Raw genomic sequence first — 19,274 nt, 5'->3', positions numbered from 1 at the left:
TCCTGTCAATGTCCCGTTGCAACCGACAACAGCCTTCCACACTATCCACAACTCCAACAACCTTCGTGTCATCGGCAAACTTGCTAACCCAGCCTTCCACTTCCTCATCCAAGTCATTTATAAAAATCACAAAGAGCAGAGGTCCCAGAACAGATCCTTGTGGAACACCACTGGTCACCGAGCTCCATGCTGAATACTTTCCATCTACTACCACCCTCTGTCTTCTATGGGCCAGCCAATTTTGTATCCAGACAGCCAACTTTCCCTGTATCCCATGCCTCCTCACTTTCTGAATGAGCCTACAATGGGGAACCTTATCAAATGCCTTGCTAAAATCCATATACACCACATCCACTGCTCTTCCTTCATCAGTGTGTTTTGTCACATCTTCAAAGAATTCAATAAGGCTTGTGAGGCATGACCTGCCCCTCTCAAAGCCATGCTGACTGTCTCTAATCAAACCATGCATTTCCAAATAATCATAAATCCTGTCTCTCAGAATCCTTTCCAATAATTTGCCCACTACTGACGTAAGACTGACTGGTCTATAATTCACAGGGTTATCCCTATTCCCTTTCTTGAACAAGGGAACAACATTTGCCACCCTCCAATCATCCGGCACTACTCCAGTGGACAGTGAAGACGCAAAGATCATCGCCAAAGGCACAGCAATCTCTTCCCTCGCTTCCCGTAATATCCTTGGCTATATCCCGTCTGGCCCCAGGGACTTATCTGTCCTCATATCATTCAAAATTTCCAGCACATCCTCCCTCTTAACCTCAACCTGTTCGAGCATATCAGCCTGTTCCACGCTGTCCTCACAAACGAACAGGTCCCTCTCACTAGTGAATACTGAAGCAAAGTATTCATTTAGGACCTCCCCTACCTCCTCCGACTCCAGGCACAAGTTCCCTCCACTATCCTTGATCGGCCCTACCCTCACTCTGGCCATCCTCTTGTTCCTCACATAAGTGTAGAACGCCTTGGGATTTTCCTTAATCCTACCCGCCAAGACTTTTTCATGTCCCCTTCGAGCACTCCTAAGTCCATTCTTCAGTTCCTTCCTGGCTACCTTGTAACCCTCTAGAGCCCTGTCTGATCCTTGCTTCCTCAACCTTAAGTAAGCTTCCTTCTTCCTCTTGACTAGCTGTTCCACATCTCTTGTCAACCAAGGTTCCTTCACCCTACCATCCCTTCCTTTCCTCATCGGGACAAACCTATCCAGCAGTCGCAGCAAGTGCTCCCTAAACAACCTCCACATTTCTGTCATGCATTTCCCTGAGAACATCTGTTCCCAATTAATGCTCCCCAGTTCCTGCCTAATAGCATTGTAATTCCCCCTCCCCCAATTAAATATTTTCCCATCCCGTCTGCTTCTGCCCCTCTCCATGACTATAGTAAAGGTCAGGGAGTTGTGATCACTATCACCGAAATGCTCTCCCACCGAGAGATCTGCCACCTGGCCTGGTTCGTTGCCAAGCACCAAGTCCAACATAGCCTCCCCTCTAGTCTGCCTATCTACATATTGAGTCAGGAAACCTTCCTGGACACACCTGACAAAAACTGCTCCATCCAAACTATTTGCACTAAGGAGGTTCCAATCAATATTAGGGAAGTTGAAGTCACCCATGACAACAACCCTGGTACTTCTGCACCTTTCCAAAATCTGCCTCCCAATCTGTTCCTCTGTTGCTATTGGGGGTCTATAGAAAATTCCCAACAAAGTGACTGCTCCTTTCCTGTTTCTGACTTCCACCCATAATGACTCAGTGGACAAGCCCTCCTCGACGACCTCCTTTTCTGCAGCTGTGATACTATCCCTGATTAGCAATGCCACTCCCCCACCTCTTTTACCTCCCTCCCTATTCCTTTTGAAACATCTAAACCCCGGAACAGCCAACATCCATTCCTGCCCCTGTGATATCCACGTCTCCGTAATGGCCACAACATCGTAGCTCCAAGTACTGATCCATGCTCTAAGTTCATCACCCTTATTCCTGGCACTTCTTGCGTTAAAATAGACACACTTCAACCCATCATACTGGCTGCAACTTTGTCGTGTCAATTGTCTAACCTTCCTCACAGACTCTCTGCACTCGGTATCTGCCTGTTCAATAGCTACCCCATCCACTGATCCGTAGCTCCGGTTCCCATCCCCTGCCAAACTAGTTTAAACCCTCCCGAAGAGCTCTAGCAAACCTCCCGCCCAGGATATTGGTGCCCCTCCAGTTCAGATGCAACCCGTCCTTCTTGTACAGGTCCCACCTTCCCCAGAAGGTATCCCAATGATCCACATGATTAGATTTTTAGATTAGATTAGATTAGAGATACAGCACTGAAACAGGCCCTTCGGCCCACCGAGTCTGTGCCGAACATCAACCACCCATTTATACTAATCCTACATGAATCCCATATTCCTACCAAACATCCCCACCTGTCCCTATGTTTCCCTACCACCTACCTATACTAGTGACAATTTATAATGGCCAATTTACCTATCAACCTGCAAGTCTTTTGGCTTGTGGGAGGAAACCGGAGCACCCGGAGAAAACCCACGCAGACACAGGGAGAACTTGCAAACTCCACACAGGCAGTACCCAGAATCGAACCCGGGTCCCTGGAGCTGTGAGGCTGCGGTGCTAACCACTGCGCCACTGTGCCGCCCAAAGGTCTGAATCCCCCCCCTCCCACCAGTTCTGTAGCCACGTGTTCAGCTGCACTCACTCCCTGTTTCTAGCCTCACTAGCACGTGGCACCGGTAACAATCCTGAGATTACTACTCTGCTCTTCCTGCCTTTCAGCTTCCAACCTAACTCCCTATATTTGCCTTTCAGGTCTTCATCCCTTTTCCTAGCTATGTCATTGGTACCGATATGTACCACGACCTCTGGCTGCTCCCCCTCCCCCTTAAGAATCCTGTACTCGATCCGAGACATCCCTGACCCTGGCAGCCGGGAGGCAACATACCATCTGGGAGTCTCGTTCGCGACCACAGAATCTCTTGTCTGTTCCTCTAACCGTTGAATCTCCTATCACTATCGCTCTCCTATTCTCCCCCCTTCCCTTCTGAGCCAGGCTCAGTGACAGAGACCTGGCCACTGTGGCTTTCCCCTGGTAGGTACCCCCCCCTCAACCGTATCCAAAACGGTATACTTATTATTAAGGGGAACGGCCACAGGGGATCCCTGTACTGTGCGCCTATTCCCTTTCCCTCCCCTGACGGTCACCCAGCTACCTTTTATCCTGTAACTTAGGTGTCACTACTTCCCTAGAACTGCTCTCTATCACCCCCTCAGCATCCTGAATGATCCGAAGTTCATCCAGCTCCTGTTCCCTAACGCGGTCTATGAGGAGCTGGAGTTAGGTGCACTTCTCACAGGTGAAGTCAGCAGGGACACAAGTGGTGACCCTCACCTCCCACATCCTGCAAGAGGAGCATGCAACTGCCCTAGCTTCCATCCCCTCCGCACTAAATTGACAACAGAGATTTAAAAAAAAAAGGAAATCCTTACCTTACCAAACCCTCCACACAAGAGTCCTTTTTTTTTGGTTAGAGGAGGAGGATGGGTGGGAGACACCTACACGTGTAGTGTTTCAGGTTTAGCCACTGCCTGAATATATATGTTTACTTACCCAGCAGTCCCCGTGTCCGCCGAAACAAAAGGTAAGTTAATTTAAACTGAAACTCACTTTCCCAGCTGCCACTTCGCTCGCAGCACTGATGCTTACTGATTTTCAGTACTGGGATAAGATGATGACCTACTAAGTAGGAGAATTCAGCTTTGACTAGCCTTTGCTAAAATGTAGTGTTGCAAAAGCTTATATAGGCTAGAATTTAAAGTGAACCCATTTCATATATGGGTGCACAAACAGAATTGGCCATAAATAAAAATTTTCAGGTTCCTTATCGTTTTAATGTTTTTGAGAAGCTGTGTCATAATTAATTAAAATGATTAAAACTTGTTTAATGGCCGTGTTCTGAACATTCAGGGCTGGATTTTAACAGGTAGTGGGTGGAAAAAAATGTGGCCCGCACGCACGGGGCCCACGTCGCGGAGCATAACTCCTGATGTACAGTTCCCTTTCTTGTTGAAAAATGATCATTTGGATGAGGTGCCTGAGGGTTGCCACTGTCTGAGAAGTGATTTTGTGCCTTTCCAAGAGAAAATTCAGTGGTGGGGAAATTTGTCAACTATAGTTGCATATTCATGTATATACTTTGCAGTGAAATAAATCTACAGAAAATATTGACAACTGAATAGTGTTTTGATGTAATGTTGTTTGGGTACTGGTTGATGTGTATATAGACTTCCAAAAGACTTCTGATAAAGTGCCATATAATAGACTTGCCTGCAAATTTGAAGCCTGTGAAATAAAAGGGAATAAAAGTGTCAGTATGGATACGAAGTTGGTTGAGTGACAGGAAACTTAAGAGTCGTGGTTAATGGTTGTTTTTTGGACAGGGTCAGTGCTTTTCTAGATCAATATCAATGACCTAGATTTGGGCATGCAGGGCATAATTTCAAAATGTATTGATGGCTCAAAACATGGAAGTATTGTGAGCTTTGAGGAGGATAGTGATAGACATCAAGAGGACACAGGCTTGTGGATTGGATAGACACGTGGCAGATGAAATTTAAGGCAGCAAAGTGTGAAGTAGTACATTTTGGTAGGAAGAACAAGAAGCGGCAATATAAACTAAAGGGTGCAATTCTAAAGGCAGATGCAGAAACAGAAAGATCTCAGATCATTGAAGGTGGCATTGTAGAAAGTGGTTAAAAAGGTATCTGGGATTCTGGGCTTTATAAATGAAGGCATAGAGTACGAAAGCAAGAAAGTTATGGTGAACCTTTTATAAAACTCTGGTTTGTTGTGTCCAATTCTGGGCACCACACTTCAAGGAGGACATTGAATGCTTCAGATTGGGTGCAGAAAAGATTCACGATACTAGTTCCAGGGATGATTGACTTCAGTTGCATGGATAGATTGGAGAAGCTGGGGTTATTGTCTGTAAAGAAGGTTGAGAGGAGATTTCTTAGTAGTATTCGAGCCCATGAGGGGTTTAGGCAGAGTTGACAGACAGAAATTGTTTCCATTGGTGGAAGTGTCGAGAACCAGGCGACACCAATATAAGGCAATGGGCAAAAGAACCAAACATGAAGAAAAACTTTTTTTATGCAGCAAGTGGTTAGGATCTGGAATATAGCACCTGAGGGTGTGGCAGAGACAGGTACAACCGGAGCTTTCAAAGGGGAATTGGATAAGCATCTGGAGAGAGAAAATTTGTAGGGCTGCAATGAAAGGGCAGGGACTGGGATCAGCTGAGTTGCTCTTGTGGAGAGCCTGCAAGGACACGATGGGCCAGTTGGCCTCCTGGGTCATAACCATTCTATATTTGGTATTTGCATGTCTAAAGTGTTTTGAGAAATAAGTGCCAGCTTTCTTGAATTGGAAGCATTTAAGCTGCCCTAATTGTATGGCTTGATTTAATTTGTACTTGGAAGCTAAAAAAAAAATTACAAGCTGCCAGTGGAAAAATTGATTAATTAAATTGGTCGTCTTGTTACATACCACACTTGAACATTGGAATTCAGCACAGTTGGAAATTACTGCTGATGTTGCTTATTGCACTTCTGCAGATGCAGTAATCATTTCTGTTGTCCTGCATGGTTTACAAATATGCCTTCACTTTGATAAAATTTAGTATTTCAGACATTAGGTGGTTAATGTGCAAAATGTACTTGTGTTCCTACATTTTATATGTTAGAGGGATTACTGATGGTAATTCGGCAGTGGTGTTTCTGGATATCCATAATCAGTAAAACTGGAGAATTGGCAGCGAATGCCATATATTGCAGATTCTGAGCTTGTAAAAGACTTGTCCTTGAGGAGTTGCATATTTAGCAAGAGAAGCAAAAAAATAAATGACAAGTTAATCTCTTCTGGCACCCACATTATGTCTGCAAATTCTTTGCATCTTATTTCTCACATTTTCTTTTGTATCTGCTTAATTCTTGCTTTCGTTCTTTCTTGCTCCCTTTCTATAAGTCTTTCCTGTATTTTCTTCCCTTCCCTCCCATACTTCTCAGAATCATAGAATGTTACAGAACAGAAGGAAGCCACTTGGCCCATTGTGTCTGCAACGGTTTAGTAATCCACTTAGTTCCATTTCTGTGCCTTTTCCCAAAAACTTACATTTTGTTTTAAATATCTGTCCCTATCCCTTTTTAAAAACTATGGATAGGAACGGGAGTAGGCCATTCAGCCCCTTGAGGCCATTCCACCATTCAATTCACTGATGGATGATCTGTACCTCAGATCCATTTACTTGATGTCCTTGCTGAATAATTAAAAAAAAAAAATCAGTTGATCTCTGTCTAGAAATTTCTAATTGACACTCCAGCCTCTTGGGGTAGGAAATTACAGATTTCTACAACCCTTTGTGTGGAAAAAGAGCATATTAATTTCACTCCTAAATGGCCTAGCTCTAATTTTAAATTATGCAAACTTGTTCAGGATTCCCTCACCAGAGGAAATATTTTCTCTATCAATCCCATTCAATCCTTTTATCATTTTAAACACCTCAACTAAATCACCCTTCAACTTGCTAATCTGAAGAGAGTGTGTCAATTTTAGTCAACCTATTTTCATAATTTAATCGTCTAAGACCTGTATCATTCTGACAAATCTTCTGCATATCGCTTTGACTTGAGATGCCCAAAACTGAATTCGGTACTCCAGATGGGGTCTGACCAAGGCTTTCCACAGCTGAACCTTCTAACTTCCTCCCCTTTATATTCCAGTCCTCTTGAGATAAAGGCCAACATTCCATTAGCCTTTTTGATAACTTTATGCACTTCTGCACTAATTTTTAGTGATGTATGTACATGGGCATCCAAATCCCATTGCTCCGCCACAGTTCCCTGTTCTTCTTGGATGCAAAGTAGATGACCATCACTTCCCCAAGTTGAACTCGGTCTGTCACAGCTTTGTCCTTTTTAATTACCTGCTCCCTTCTAACATGGTATCACCTGCAAACTTTGAAGTACAGCTTTCGTCCTTCATCAAGTAATTAATGTATTTGGGGGAAAATCTGAGGCCACAGTACAGATCCCTGGGGAGCAGCATTTTGCCAATCAAAGTACATTCCCTTTTCTACCTACCCTGGCTCTTAGGTCCCAACCAAACATGGACCCATGTTGCCAGGTTTACCTCTTATTCCATGAGCTTTTATATTTAGTAATCTCTCGTGCAGAACCTTATCAATTGCATTCTGGAAGCCAAGAAGACAATATCCATAGACACTCCCCTGCCCACCATGTTCGTGTCCTCCTCAGTATTCAACAAGATTAATTGGGCATGATCTCATAACAAATTAATGTTGATTACCTTTGATCAGCTAGTATTTGTTGAAGCACTCAGTCACTGTCAATGATCGTTCCAGTAACTTCCCCACAACCGACAAACAGGTCTGGTCTCCCTCTTTCCTTTAAATAATGAAGTGATGTTTGCAACTTTCGATCCAAAGGCACAATTCCCAAATCTGAAGAGCTTTGAAAAAATGACTAATTCATCTGCAATTTCACCACCTGTTTCTTTTAACACCCAAACCATCAGGGCCTAGAGATATGTCTGTCTTGAGGCCCATTATTTTCCCCATTAAAATTCTTGTAATGTCCTTTTTATTTGGTGATCACTGGCGCAGTTGTTAGCACCGCAGCCTCACAGCTCCAGCGACCCGGGTTCAATTCTGGGTAGTGCCTGTGTGGAGTTTGCAAGTTCTCCCTGTGTCTGCGTGGGTTTTCTCCGGGTGCTCCGGTTTCCTCCCACAAGCCAAAAGACTTGCAGGTTGGTAGGTAAATTGGCCATTATAAATTGCCCCTAGTATAGGTAGGTGGTAGGGAAATATAGGGACAGGTGGGGATGTGGTAGGAATATGGGATTAGTGTAGGATTAGTATAAATGGGTGGTTGATGGTCGGCACAGACTCGGTGGGCCGAAGGGCCTGTTTCAGTGCTGTATCTCTAAACTAAACTAATATACTTGGTTTCCAACTATTTTGAAAATTTTGGGCGGCGCAGTGGTTTGCACCGCAGCCTCACAGCTCCAGCAACCCGGGTTTGATTCTGGGTACTGTCTGTGTGGAGTTTGCAAGTCCTCCCTGTGACCACGTGGGTTTTCGCTGGGTGCTCCGGTTTCCTCCCACAGCCAAAGACTTGCAGGTTGATAGGTAAATTGGCCATTATAAATTGCCCCTAGTATAGGTAGGTGGTAGGGGAATTGTGGGGATGTTGTAGGAATATGAGATTAATGTAGGATTAGTATAAATGGGTGATTAATGGTCGGCACAGACTCTGGCCGAAGGGCCTGTTTCAGTGCTGTATCTCTAAAATAAAATAAAAATAAAAACTCTGCCTGCTGTAGGCTCCAATCAATTCCACTCATTTGAAAGCAGAGTAAAAGGAGTGATCTGACCTGGAAAATCAGCTGTTGCAGTGATAGCAGGACAGTGGAGTTGAGTACTTTACATATGAACATGGGAACACATGATGGAAACTCAGATAATATACCAATATGTCTGTAATAACTATTGCTAAAAGTGGCTGATAAGTTACAACTATGCTTATGGGTTGCTGTTCAGAAATTTGATTGATGTGGGAATTTTTCTGGATTCTTTTATTCTTGGGTGTATATAGCCTGTGTGTTGCTTTTGTTGTACAGAATCCACTGCAATAAAAATATTGCATTTATCGTTTGCCTGAAACTTGGCATTTACCAATTTTATTCAACACTGGAATCGAGGAAGTCGGGGTGGGGGGGTGGTGGTGGGGGAGAAGGATATATTTGACTTAAATTCTCTTTTTATTTAGTGTTTCTCCAATTTGTCAGAGTACAGTATTCTTGCATGATCTTTTGTTTACCTCATCAGTCCATTAATTTCCAAAATTTATTACACACTTTGAGTGCAGATGGCCATCAACCTACATTCCTCTTCATTTGTCTGCGATGTGCCTTGTTATTCTTCGGTAATTTACAACATCAGCCTCCTCCAGTGGTGTATGATTCTCTGATAAATTAGCATAGCCTTTACATGTATGCCATGTAGTTAGCTTCATATCAAACTTAGACATGTGTTTTTCTGTCAGCAATATCCTTATTGCAGTCTGATTCATGTGGCAACAACCACAACCCATATCCTCCTTTTGCAGGCACATACATCGTGGTTGTAATGGTTTTTTAAAAAAAAACCTTCGCCAAGTAGTTTCTACAGAAACTTAATTTTATCTTGTAACACAGTGATTCATAATTGTTAGAGAGGAGAAACGGGGTGCACAGGGGACTGGGACATACTAATAGTACTCAAGAATAGTCCAGAAATAGAGATTGGATGGGGCAAATGTGACACATTGGGTTAGGACTGCATGTGTAAGTGCACATAGTGTGGTAAGTAAGGTTGGTGAGCTTCAGGCACAAATCACCACATGGGACTATGGTATAGTGGCAATAATGAAGTCCTGGCTCAAAGAAGAGGAGGATTGGATACTTAATATTTCTGGTGTTCACGGAATGGAAGAAAGGAGAGGGTTGGTGGCTTTGGTCAAATAAACTATTAAAGCACTGGGAAGGGAAGTCATATGTGAGGAACCAAAGGTAGAATCTATACAATTAGAATTAAGGGACAGTAGGGGAGCTATTATGCGACTGGATGTATACTGTAAGCCACCAAATATTGTGAAGGAGATGGAGCAAATTTGCAGGCAAATTACAGAAAGATGCAAGGACTACAAGTGTTGTGACTGCAATTATCCAAATATAGACTGGGATGGTACCAGTGTAAAAGGCAAAGAGGAGAGCCGTTCCTGAAATATGTTTGAGAACTTCTTTGATTGTGTTTCCGGTCTAACTAGGAAGGAAGCAGTGCTGGATCTAGCTATGGGAAATTAAGTTGGGCAGGTAGAGTATGTTTCAGTGGGAGAGCATTTGGGGAACAGTAATCATAATATCAGGTTTAGAATAATTGAGAAAGAACAAAGGAACCATCGAGCATTAAAAAATATTTTACTGGAGGAGGACTAACTTCAGTGGGTTGTAAAGGGACCTGGCCTAGGTGGATTGGAATCAAATCGGTAGGCAAAACAATTATAAATGAACACTGGGCAAGCCTTCAAAGAAAAGATTCTGGTATAGAGTAGTGCTATAGGGGGGAAAGGAAAGGCATCCAAAACTAGTACTGTCTGTGACTGAAGATAGAGATTAAAATGAGACAGAAAAAGGAAGCTTATGATAAACGTAAGGTTCATAATACAGTAGAGAATCAAGCTGAACATAGAAAGTACAGAAGAGATTTAAAAAGAGGGGTAGAGGGAGAGTATGAGACTAGATTAGTGGCTACCGTAAAAGGGAGCCCAACAGTCTTATAACAAATAGTAAAAGTAAAATCAAGGAAGGGTGGGGCTGATTATGGAGGCAGAGGGCTGAGGTGCCAAATGAGTACTTTGTGTCAGTCTTCACTAGAGAAGAGGATGTTGTCAATGTTGCAGTAAAGGAGCGATATTGAACAGGGAAAGAGTGAATCCAGCAACTACAGGCCAGGCAGCCTAATGGTGACGGGGAAATATTTAAAGGCAATAATCCAGGCCAAAAATAATTGGTCTTTGGAAAAGATTGGGCTAATAAATTAAGGCCTACCTAACAGCACTGTGCGTATGCCTACATCATGAGAACTGTAGTGGTTCAAGAAGACTGTTCACTACTACCTTCTCAAGAGTGATTAGGGATGGGCAATAAATGCTGACTTTGGTGACGCCCATAACTCATGAGCAAATAAAGAAAATCAGAGAGTGACACATCACAGGACGGCAGTTTGACCCATTGTTCCAGTGTCAGCTCTTCGGTAGAGCTATCCAATTAATCCTACTCGCTTGCTCTTTTCTCCTATCCCGGTAAATCTTTTCCCTCAATATTTATTCCAATTCTTTTTTGAATGTTGCTATTGAACTGACTTCCACCATCCTTCAGGCAGTGTATTCCACAGCATAACCACTCTATGTAAAAATAAGTTTCCTTGTGTCAACTCTGTTAGGTAGACCCACAGTGCTGTTAGGTATGGAGTTCTAGGATTTTGACTCAGTGAAGTGAAAGAATGGCAATGTATTTCCAAGTCAGGGTGGTACGTGATTTGGAGGGGAATTTCCAGGTGGTGGTGGTCCCATGCGCTTGCCTCCCTTCTTGTTCTTGGTGGTAGAGGTCAGAAGGTGCTCTGCATCTTGTAGATGGTACACACTGCTGTCACTCCTGGGGTGGAGGGAATGAATGTTTAAGGTGTTGGATTGGGTGCCAGTGAAGTTGATTTATTTTGTCCTGGATGCTGATGAGCTTTTTGAGTGTTGGAGCTGCACTCATCCAGAGAAGTGGAGATTACTCCATCATACTCCCTGACTACCTTGATAGATTGTAGAACTGAGATAGTTCTCCTTAGAGAGAAGTTTAAGAGGGGATTTAATCGAGATGTTTAAAGTCATGAGGGGGCTAGACAGTGTAGACGAAGAGAAACCTCTTCCATTGGTGGTAGAGTCGAGAACCAGAGGATACAGATTTAAGGCGATGGCAAAAGAACCAAAGGCGACTTGAGGAAAATCTGTTACACAGTGAATGATTATGATCTGGAATGCATTGCTTGAAAGGGAAGACAGATTCAATCATGGCTTTCAAAAGCAGGTGAAGGTAAAATATCCACAGGGCTCTAGGTAAAGGCGAGGGTAGTGGTGTGGGACTACTTTAAATTGTTCTTGGAGAGCCAACAATAACTCAATGGGCTGAATGGCTGCCTCCTCTTCAGTAGCCTTTCTATGATTCTATTCAATGACTTGTGCCTTTATAGATGGTGGATAGGGTTTGGTGAGAATTCCCAGCATCTGACCTGTTCTTCTTGTAGCCACAGTATTTATTTAGCTGGTCCAGGATGTTGATGGTGGAGATTTCAGCGATGGTAATGCTGTTGAATTTAAGAGTTGATGGACATTGCCTGGAACTTGTCATTTATCAACCCAATCCTGAATGTTGTCCAGGCCTTGCTGCATGCTGACAAAGACTGCTTCATTATCTGAGGAGTTGCGAATGGGACTGAACACTGTGCAATCATCAGCGAACATTCTCACTTTTGACCTTTATGATGGAGGGAAGGTCATTGATAAAGCAGTTGAAGATGTTTGAACTGAGGACACTGTCCTGAGGAATTCATGCAGCAATATCCTGGGGTGGGGATGATTGGCCTCCCAACAGCCAGGACCATCTTTGTGCTAGATGTGATTCCAACCAGTGTCGACTTCTCCCCCAATTCCCATTGACTTAAGCATTACTAGGGCTCCTTGATGCCACCCTCAATTAAATGCTATCTTGATGTCAAAGGCAGTCTCTCAAATCACATCTTTAGAATTAAGCTCTTGTTTGTGTATGTTCTAAACATTCATATATAATAGACAACAAGATGATGTAATCCTTTTGCAATACCTGGAAATAAGCCCTGGTTAGACCACACCTGGAGTACTGTGAGCAGTTCTTGGCACCACACCATAGGAAGGATATATTAGCCTTGGAATGAATGCAGTGTCGACTAGAATGATACCTGGATGGTGGGGGTTAAGCTAGGAGGAGAGATTAAGCAAGCTAGGGTTGTATTCCCTGGAATTTAGAAGGTTACAGTGTGATTTGATCGAAGTTTAGGATAGTAAGGGGAACAGAGAGGATAGATTGGGAGAAACTATGCTAATTGGGGAGTCTCGCAGTAGGGGCATAGTCTAAAAATTAGAGCCAGACCACCTCGGGAGTAAAATTAGGAAAATCGTCTTCACGCACAGGGTGGCAGATGTTTGGAGCTCTCCTGAAAATGGCAGTTAGTGCTAGATCAGTTAATTTTAGAATTGAGATTGATAGAGTTTTGTTAGCCAAATGCATTAAGGGATATGGTGCAAATATTAGGTGGGCTGCAAATCAGCCATAATCTCATTGAACAGTGGAACAGGCTAGAGGGGCTAAATGGCCTACTCCTGTTCCTATGTTCTTGAGCGTGTGCAGCAAATCTGGATTATTGTGCAACAGTACTTGCTGATATTGTTTCCTCACTGAAAAAAGTTACTAATCCTCATCCTAAGAAAGCTATGGATTTTTTTCCTAACCAAACTCAATTTGAGGCCAAGGAAGCTTTTTATTTGCCTTTATTCTCACTACTTTGACTCTTTAAATATTGTATCTTCCTCTACCTTTTCTTTTATTCAAGATTGCAAGATTATTAAAGTCTTTGGCACTGTTCAGTCTAACCATATATCCAATTGAAATGTGACTCAGATACTACAGAAAGAATCCAAGCTGTTCAAATTGGGCAGTCTGTTGCACAATGTGAATGTCAGTGCATTATTCGTGTTCGGCCTGCAAATGTTACTTCCATAGTTAGCATTTAGTTGTATTTACAAAATAGTGACGTTCAAAAACCGAACACATCAGTGGCCATTTTTTTCACACTATTTGAATTTAGCATTGACACTTAAACATGACAGAAACCAGAATGTTCTGTATCTAGCCAATTCTCAGAATCTTCATTGGTGTCAGGAAACATGGTTGTTTGGTTTTGTTATAGCATCATCTAGTGGTGAGGCTGGGTATTAAGGAGGTAAAATGTTGCAGAATAATGTCACCTTTTGGGGATTCTGCCTTGCTGTCTCTTCCCTCCCCTCCCCCAACCTGCCTTTTTCCATTTATTTAGGGCACTGGAAATTGAACTTCAGATCTTAATTAAGATTATGTCTTTGGCACAGTATAGCACTAAGCTATACATATTAATTCAGTCATTTATGGTTGGGGAAAAAATTGCATTTTTTATTTTTTGAATTAAATAAATAAAACACCACAGCAAGCATTCAAATATTTTAATTAACACATCATTCAATTAAACAACTTTGACTTGAGTAATGTGTAGACTGGAAGGCCACAAGTTTGGTCTGTGGTGAATTCCTTGATTGGCCTCTGCCTTCAACTTGGGATGGGAGAAATCAGCTAGGGTTCTCACTCCAGCTCTCTTTCCAATACCTATGGGAAGTGTGTGTATGTATGTCTCATGGAACATGATGAAGTTATGCTGCCTTTCAAGACCCAGCACACACTCTTGGCTAACATGTAAAGAATGGCTACATTGACTTCATACGCCAGTAGTAATTGGCATCTTAAGGATAAGGGGGAGATGCACATTGGCAAACTGATAATGGCTTGGAGGGGCTGGCTGTGAGTTGAGCCACCAATGGTGAGAATAAAAATGTTGATTGGCTGTTCTGGAAGCAACTATATACCTTTGCCACTATTAACAATTTTTTCTCTTATGCAGTGAATAAAACCATCTCAAAAAATGTGAGATTCCGGTGTCATCTGCTTAGGGTGAAAGAGCTGTTTATTTCAGGAAAAAAATGGTCACAAAGTATGGCCATGATCCATGTTTTCAGTTTCCAACTAATGATGTGCTGAGCGGATATTAATTTTTTTTATAGCCATTTGACAATGTCTGGCAATTCAAACTGTTTTTAACTAGATACTTGCCCATGTGAAGTCAAGTCAGACAGTATGCAGTACAGCAAGTTCGAGATTTGTTTCGAAGACAGCATGCAGCTGGTGGAATTATGTAGCCTTTGAGGACAGTTAACTCTGAAATTTGATCCTGCTGGGAGCATGGTTATTTCAAGGATTGCATGATGGCTCTCAATGGCAAGTCAGAGTCATCTAAAATTGTTTGAAATATTTAGTGTCAAGCAATAATTCATGTTTGGCTCAGTACTTAGTATTATTGTAATTTCAGCTGAAAAGAGCCAGTTGGCTCAAGGCCCTGAACTTGCTAGCTGTCCTAAAAGTTGGTCTAATTAACTGAGCCTATATTAACTAGAAATTTTCAAGTCATGATTTGGCAATTGTTTTATTTCCTTCATTAATCTACAGGTTGGATAGTCAGATATGGGTATATATGCACATCTTATTGAAGGTGGTAGGACAGGTTGAGAAAGTGGTTAAAAAGGCTTCTGGGACCCTGGGCCTTATGGAGTACAAAAGCAAGGAAGTAATGATGAACCTTTATAAGACACTGGTTCGCACTCAACTGGAGTATTGTGTCCAATTCTGGGTACTGCACTTTAGAAAGGATGTGAAGCTTTAGAGAAGATGAAGATTTACGAGTAGGTTCTAGGGATGTGTAACCCAACAGGATGAGGGACTTCAGTTACGTGGATAGAATGACGAAGTCTGGGTTGTTGTTGTTGGAGAAGAGAAGATTGAGAGCTGATTTGGTAGGTGTTCAAAATCATGAGATGTCCAGAAAGTAGGAGAGAGAAACTGTTCCTATTGGCGAATGTTCGAGCACCAGAGGTCAGATATAAGGTGATTAGCAAATAAACCAAAGGCGACATGAGGAAACACTTTTTTTACGCAGCAAGTGGTGATGATCTGGAATGCATTTCCTGTGAGAAGACAGTGAAGGCAGATTCGGTTGTAGCTTTCAAAAGGGATTTGGATAAGCACCTGAAGGGATAAAATTTGCAGGGCTACAGGTAAAGAGTGGGGGAGTGGGACCAGCTAAATTCCTTTCGCAGAGAGCCGGCAGAGGCTCGATGGGTGAAATGGCTTCCTGCGCCGTAACCATTCTATGATTGTGTGTGTCCTAGTGTAATGCATTGCAAGAATATAATTGTTTTTGTGATTGAATTTAAGACTGTACGCAGTTATTTGCAACAGAATGATAGTGCAGAAATAGGTTATTTGGTCCATCATGCCTGTAAAAAGCAGACAAATTACATTTTGTACTTTGTTTCTTCAGTGAAGTTTGTTGTGTTCAGTCTAATGACCATGTATTTTTCTCTCTGCTTAAACTGAGTTTTTTTTGCATATTTCCTGCTGCTACCTTGGCAGGATTGAAGATTGTTTTTTGTGCAGTACTTGCCATACATTCCCTGTTGCAGAATTGAATTTAAGATAGATGTTAAGCTATTTGTCACACACTGTTACCTGACAGGGCTTCTCATTGTTCTACTTTTAATCCCAACAGTGGTAGCTCAGAGAGAAGAAAGGAGAAGTCTCGTGATGCTGCCAGATGCCGAAGGAGCAAAGAGTCAGAGGTTTTCTATGAGCTGGCTCATGAATTGCCCCTTCCTCACAGTGTCACTTCACATCTGGACAAAGCCTCTATCATGAGACTGACTATCAGCTACCTACGCATGAGGAAACTGCTCAGTGCTGGTGAGTAATTTGTAATTTAAGCTGTTGTTTATTATAATTAATGCAGGTAAATGTTTTCTACCTAAGTGACTATCAGTCTAATCTGTTGGTTGTGAAGTACTTTGGGATGTCCTGAGGACATGAAAGATGATATATAAATACAACTCTGGCTCTATTAGTTTTCAGATATTATGTAGCTTTTCCTGCATTATACTACATATTTATCTTGTATTCAATGGGCTGAATTTTATGAGCGTGGCAGTGTGCTTTGAAGATGGTGTTCTGCCTGCCCCGTCGCCAAGCCCCCGCTATATTCAGCGTGGTGGGTCATTAGCATCACGGCGACGTGACGCGCCCCCCCCCCCCCCAAAATGACGTGGCGGTGGGGGGGGATGACGGCAGAACATCTGGCACCGTGATCGTCATTGGCTCAGCTGAGGAGCAGGTGCTGTGGCCCTATTTAAAGCACCCCAGCACCTGCTTCCTGAGAGCTGCCAAATACTTACCTCCGCACAGAATGTTGTGGATGCTGGCAATCTGGCAGAAAAGCAGGAAATGCTGGAAATACTCAGCTGGTCTGGCAGCATCTGTGGAGCGAGAAGGTCACAGACCTGAAAGTTAACTCTGCATCTCTCTCCACAGATGCTGCCAGACCTGCTGAGTTTCTCCAGCACTATCTGCTACATACTTACTCTGCTTTGTTCCAGTGTCCTGTACAGTTGAGATCCTCTTCTTCCACTCGAGTGTAACATTTCTTCTTGTAGGCTTGCTGCACTGGGTGAGAAATCTTACTTTTGCACATACCAGAAAGCGAGACTGAATTGTATCATAAAAGGCAAATACACTCTCAGAAATAAAAGCATCATTTAATAATTTCTATTAAATCTATTAATACTATAGGCTTTTTATTTCCTGAATGTGAAAAGCCACAGACTAATATGCATTTGGAATCTGTATTCATTTTGTAGCTAACTGGAATTGAAACTATCTCTTAAAGAACCAGGAAATTATGTTTCTCTTCTAGCTGCAGTGCAAACCTGAAATATGACATCAATAATTATGATAAACTGTTACAGAAGCAAAGTGTACTTGTACATATATATCTGTCAGAGATGAAAAACCAGCACAACAGCACAGATTTCCTCACTAGCCGTGCATTAGTTTTAAAATATGTGCAAAATAAACCTTGCAGCCAGAAGTTGGAGCAGTTGCATTGTGGATTAACCTTTGCATATAAAGGACCAGACCAAAAACTGAAGATGGAAGGGGGGCACTCCAGGGTGGCCCACAGTTCAGTGTTGCCTCCCTGCTCACTCTCTTCCAGGCTATGCGGGCTAGGCAGGAGGTCATTTTCACCAGCGATGGTAAGGAGAGGCCCTCCCACCTGACCAAGGCAGCCTGGCTGGAGGTGGCAGAGGAGGTAAGTAGCTGTAGGACCATCCGGCGTCAAAGGGTCCAATGCTGCAAGAGGATGAATGATCATTCCCCGAGCCAGCTGGGGCCCTCCAAGCCTTGTGCGCACGGTGTACGTCTGCCAAAGTGATCCACAGCCAGAGGGCAATCTGATCAGCAACCTTCCTCCAGTCAGAACACAAGAAATAGGAACAGCAGTAGACCATATGGCCCATGGAGCCTGCTTCGGCCTTCAATACGATCATGACTGATTTTGGGCTTCAATTCCACTTTCCTGCCCGCTCCCCATATCCCTTGATTCCCTGCGAGACCAAAAATCTGTCTGTCCAGCCTTAAATGTATTCAATGATGGAGCATCCACAACCATCTGGGGTAAAGAATTCCAAAGATTCACAACCCTTCAAGTGAAGTAATTTTTCCTTATCGCAGTCCTGAATGATTGACCCCTTATCCTGAAACTGTGTCCCCCCATGTTCTAGATTCCCTGACTAGTGGGAACAATCTAACGCAGACGTGACATCGTGAAGGAGCACCCGCAAGCGTTTCCAAAAGCCACTATGACACAAATAGGTCTGCACGGGTGACACAACACTGTGAAAAGTTCAATCTCGAAATCTTCTTCACTGACATGTGTTGCTTTTACTGTGTGAATGAAGTGTGCCAGCACATACCAATCGTGTCTCCTCCAATTACATCATTGGCCTTTCAGAACTGCCAATGTATGGAATAACATCATTGCCATTCCCAGTATTACTCAAGCGTCTCCACGGATGCAGTAGCATGGACAAGAGTTAATGGCGGACGCAAAGATGTTGCAGATGCGGATTGCTGCACAACAGGTGAACAAGGGTGCTGTGTGATTTGCAGAGCCCATGGTGGGTCCTATGGTTTGGGGAACCTTTGATCAATAAGGCGTTGCCGTGCACTTCTTGCTTTTTTCTCCTTGTGCTTTGAACCTCAGTTGTACTGTTACTTCATATTTTCTTAAGTTATCCTCTATTGAATTGCAACTACAGCATGGTATCGAGTGGATCTGAATTTTGAAATGCATTATTTGAGGTCTAACTGTACTTAGATATTTTATCTAAGTGCTTATTTTGCAAACCATATTTGTTCCTTGAAATAGCACAAATAAGGAATACTACACTGCTGACTGGATTTAGATATTGTGATACAGCATATATGCTGAAAGAACTGTTGTGTATTTTTCTAAGAGATGCAGATAGAAGTCAGTAGGAATGTAGCAGATCAGTTGATCATGTTTGTGACCTCGGGGAAGTTACATGTGTGCCAATCTTGTACATGCACAGTTATCCATTGCCAGATCTGCCTGAAATATAAATAGCAATAACATGCTGAAATATAAATAGCAGATTCAGCACAGCTGGAACCAATGAATATTGACTATGACTTTCAATGGGAGTGATTGTGTGGTATAAATGTATTTATTAACCAGGTAAGATGATCCTAACTTGTGGGCCACATAAGGCATGAATATCAAAATATTAATAAAGCCACAATACTATTCTGATGTAGCACAGCAAAATGACAGTTCAATGACTATTCAAAAAGCCTGTGTGAAATGGCAGTTATTTTTAATCTGCAAAACAGTGGAA

At 42.7% G+C, this 19,274-nt stretch overlaps 1 protein-coding gene across 2 annotated transcripts in view; it reads left to right on the top strand.

Annotated features, from left to right (window-relative positions):
• The window catches only part of hif1aa (hypoxia inducible factor 1 subunit alpha a), an 84,840-nt gene that overhangs the window by 24,214 nt on the left and 41,352 nt on the right, over positions 1–19,274 (top strand). For both annotated transcript variants that reach the window (XM_068038780.1, XM_068038781.1), the window contains exon 2: positions 16,076–16,266. In XM_068038780.1, the coding sequence (XP_067894881.1) occupies positions 16,076–16,266 (191 nt within the window). The remainder of the gene's footprint in view (positions 1–16,075; positions 16,267–19,274) is intronic.

The sequence above is a fragment of the Heterodontus francisci genome, chromosome 9 (assembly GCF_036365525.1).
Source record: "Heterodontus francisci isolate sHetFra1 chromosome 9, sHetFra1.hap1, whole genome shotgun sequence".
Classification (NCBI taxonomy): Eukaryota; Metazoa; Chordata; class Chondrichthyes; order Heterodontiformes; family Heterodontidae; genus Heterodontus; species Heterodontus francisci.
The sequence above is the reverse complement of the archived record's forward strand: the minus strand, read 5'-3'. Positions and strand labels throughout refer to the sequence as shown.